At 44.9% G+C, this 3,726-nt stretch overlaps 1 protein-coding gene across 1 annotated transcript; it reads right to left on the reverse strand.

Moving 5' to 3' along the window:
* Positions 1 to 1,387: 1,387 nt before the first annotated feature.
* Positions 1,388 to 3,690, reverse strand: SNIP1 (Smad nuclear interacting protein 1; the record flags this gene model as incomplete). The annotated part of the gene is made up of 3 exons (XM_009879873.1): positions 1,388 to 1,775; positions 2,443 to 3,032; positions 3,592 to 3,690. Coding segments are annotated over 3 exons (954 nt in total), but the record flags the coding sequence as incomplete, so codon positions are not given.
* Between the last annotated feature and the right edge of the window lie 36 nt (positions 3,691 to 3,726).

Here is a 3,726-nt window from a genome sequence, read left to right on the forward strand (position 1 = left end):
GAGAGAGGCCCGAGCAACCCCCCCCCACCGCCCACCTACACCGATGGCGCGTTTTTATTTATTTTTAATTTTTTTTTTCCGGTGTCAATACTGAAATGAGCACTGAAAGGTGCAAGGAACATAAATAAAAAAAAGAAAAAAAAAACAACAGGGCCGCTAGAAAAATATTACAACTTCAAGTAATCAGGGCTAAATTTACAAATTCTTTATTTAAAAACCCCTAGAATATATATAAAGGAGATCCTCCGAGTCAAAACTCCTTCTACCTACCTTTTGAAAACCTACAGCAATGCCCCATATTTACACCATAAACGTTCTGGCCCGTGTATACAATATGCACCACTTGTATACACAAAGAATATACACAGCAGGTATGAATAGCTGGTGGCCACAGAACAAACAGCCAGGCAAACTAGTAAAGAGTGTGGAAAATGTACATTTCTTATACCATAAAGCAAACCAGGGGGAGAAGACATCCAAAAATATACAAGACGCAAATACTTTCAGTGAGAGGAATTGGGTTTTCTCTTCCTAAAGCATTGTTTCCTTTTACAGGGGAGAAGAATATTTTAAACAAGTGATAGTATAACTTTATAAAAAGAAAACTTAAATAGTGCAAACTCCGGTTAACACATGTCACCACATAAAAGATATTTATGTGTAATACAAACGAAAACCAAGGAGGAGTTACTCATGGGGCAGGGGTGGTACCAGAAACAGGCCTCAGCTTTAGACCTGGACACTCAACATCCAGTAACAGTTTCACATCGCATGTTGCAATGAGTACTGGGCAGACCCTGATCCGGACTGCAGCCCCCAAATCACAGTATTGTCACCCCAAATCCCAGGAGGCGTTTAACTTCTATTTCAGGTTACCTTGCAATTTTCAGGTACTGTATTCCAGTGAAATGCGCATCCCTGAAAGTTATCACAAGGCAAACTAACTACCCAAAACACAAGAGGGGCTTTGCAACATTTCTGCCTTTTTAGTAGCGAGCCTGATAAATTCTCCTGTCTAGAACTCCTAACAGGCAAAGGAATTTGGCAAACTCTACCAAATAAGACGTGTTACAAAATGCATTGGGTTACTTTCTAACTAATATTTCAGTTGAGTAGCATTTTCAAAGGGCTATAACAGAACAAGTTAATAAAAATAATTTTAAATATGCCAGCTGTGTTTTACATAATTTCCTAGAACAGGACAGTCTTCCAATGTTTGTTGAATATTTCCAGCATCGGAGCTTTTCACATCCAGGTGTTCCTTTGCTTGTTGGGGGGAAAAACAGCAGGAGGAAAAAAAAAAAAAGCCGTATTTCCCAATGTGCAGAACTATCAAAGATGAATAATCAGTGAAGTCCCCCAAAATAAACTATAAGAACAGATCAGCAACAGAAAAAGGACTTTAAGGCAGTAAGAGGCATCAGTGCTGTGATGCTCCAACATTTACACCCCAATGCATGTTCAACTGCAGAGAACTTCTCTCCCCAAAACCCCCCTTCCTCCTCATCTGTTAACTGTCAGACTCTTCCTCCTTCTCTTCCTCCTCATCATCGTCCTTTGTGTTGGCCTCAGATTTATCTGAAGATTCATGGAGAAGAACATATTCCCTGCTACTGAACCCAAACTTCAGTACATCCTTTTCCTTTAGTTCGTAATAACGCTGAGGTTCAATCCGCTGGTTATTTAGAAAAGTGCCGTTCCCAGAGCCCAGGTCGATTATGTAGGGCCTCACTCTGCGGCCAATGGTACCATCGGCGCGAGTGTACTCCACCAGCCTAGCAAAACAGAAAACACCATTTCAATCACAACAGCCAGGGACAGAAAGCGTACTCCAAAAGCAGAAGGGTTTTCCAACACATGAGCCCCAGTGCAGTTAATACTTATCTGTACTTCTGCGATCGGAACAAGTCTGATGAGAGCATTGAGAAACTGTGAGACTGAGCAGACTCCGACAGACTGCATCACCTAAAACTTCTGAGGATATAATACAGTAATTCCTACAGCAGAACAGATGGCTGTTCCCTAAGAGAGCATCTTTGTCTCCAGCAGCACACAAGCCCTGCTGCTTCACAGGAGATCAGCAGACTTTGTTGTAAAAGACCAAATGAATAAAACCTCTCCTTGAAATACTTTTACTGCCAATTACACCTGCCGGTTTATTCCAATTCAGATATACACACAGTTCTGCGTTTAACCCTGCTGTGTTATTTGTCTTACTAAAAGGCTGCTTGTGGTTAAATGAGAGGAAATACAGATGTTTTTGATTACCGCTGGGATGATATGCAGCAGTCAAACATAAATTCCATCTCTAACGTACTTACAGCAAACTCATACCTCTCAACTGTGTGTATTCCAGGGGGTTTTGTTTGTTGGGGCTTTTTTCCCCCCTCTTCACAAGCTCCTGAACGATCCCATTTCAGCAGCAGGCAGGGTAATACTTACCGGTACTGAAACACAGCATGTTGCTTTGAGCAGGAGGGATGGTCGATTGGAATATCTGCAATTCTGCGGTGCCTGCCCAGAAGATAAGCACTCTGCCTGTGAATGTACATGACTGGGAGAAACTCATCGTTTTTGAAAGGATAGAGGCGCCACCGCTTCTTAGGAATCCGAGCTTCAGGGGGCTCGCTGTACTTAATCACAACACCTCGGAAAGTGTTGGTATCCTCTAGAAGCGCGCCAGACAGTTCAAAGCTTGGCTTCTCTTTATTTACAGCAGCTTTTTCTTTAGGTTTGTTATCAGATTGCCCGAGTTCTGGGTTCTGGTCAACACCACTGCTTTCGTTATTTTGTCGATGCTCTCGTCTTCTCTCGTTATAAAACTCCCTCTCTGCTTGCTGCTCACGGATGTTCTGAACATCCCTCTCTCGCTCGTGGCCTCGAGCTCCAGGCCTTTCACTTGGATTCTTCCTTCTGTCTGAGTGGTCTCTGTGTCTATCTCTGTCACCACTTCTCTCTCCCCTGTGGTCTTGTTCTGATGGGTATCTCTGCTTTCGCTCCTCATTTCCTCTACGACAATGATCGTCTCGCTCCTGTAACGAAGAATTGTTTATAGTGACGTATTCAGAAGTAGAATGAAAGAGCAGTGGATCTACTTCAGCCTTTAAGAAAACCCCAGTCCAACGCATGGAAAACTGTACTTGGACGTGTTGTGCGCAGACCTAACACAAAGCAAGAGAAACTTATTTCCTTGCCAAACTATCTGGAGTCCTACAATTTGCGCTGAACAAAGCAAGAGCAAGAAACAACACAATGTGTCATCTGCTGTGGGCACATGGAGAAGCTTGCATGGACAGCCTGCATAAGTGGCAAAGACTGGGTGGGTTCACACACACACACACACACGTGTGCACACCCTGCCGCTGAGGTGGGCAGCACAAGCTATTATAACGCCAAGACCTTTCTTTTCCCAACACAACACGCTACAAGGACTAGAAGAGAAGAACTGCTAGGTAAGAATTCGCTTTCCATACCTCGCACAGCCGAGTCTCACAGGAACCGCAGTCGCTGCGCAGCCAGGAAACATGCCAGGCCCCGCTAACACCTCCGCGGGCAGGACCGGGCCTCGCTGCTACCGACAACGCGATTTACCTGCTTCACCTTCACGGCGGCGTGGTGCGGGCTCCGGCTCCTCCTGCCCCGCGGGGACCGGCTCCTCCGCCCGGACTTGCTCTTCCTCTTGGGCGATCTTGAAAACAAGGAGAGGAGGGGTGGGGTGAGCCGAGG

This window comes from Charadrius vociferus, unplaced genomic scaffold (genome assembly GCF_000708025.1).
Source record: "Charadrius vociferus isolate BGI_N301 unplaced genomic scaffold, ASM70802v2 scaffold562, whole genome shotgun sequence".
Taxonomy (NCBI): domain Eukaryota; kingdom Metazoa; phylum Chordata; class Aves; order Charadriiformes; family Charadriidae; genus Charadrius; species Charadrius vociferus.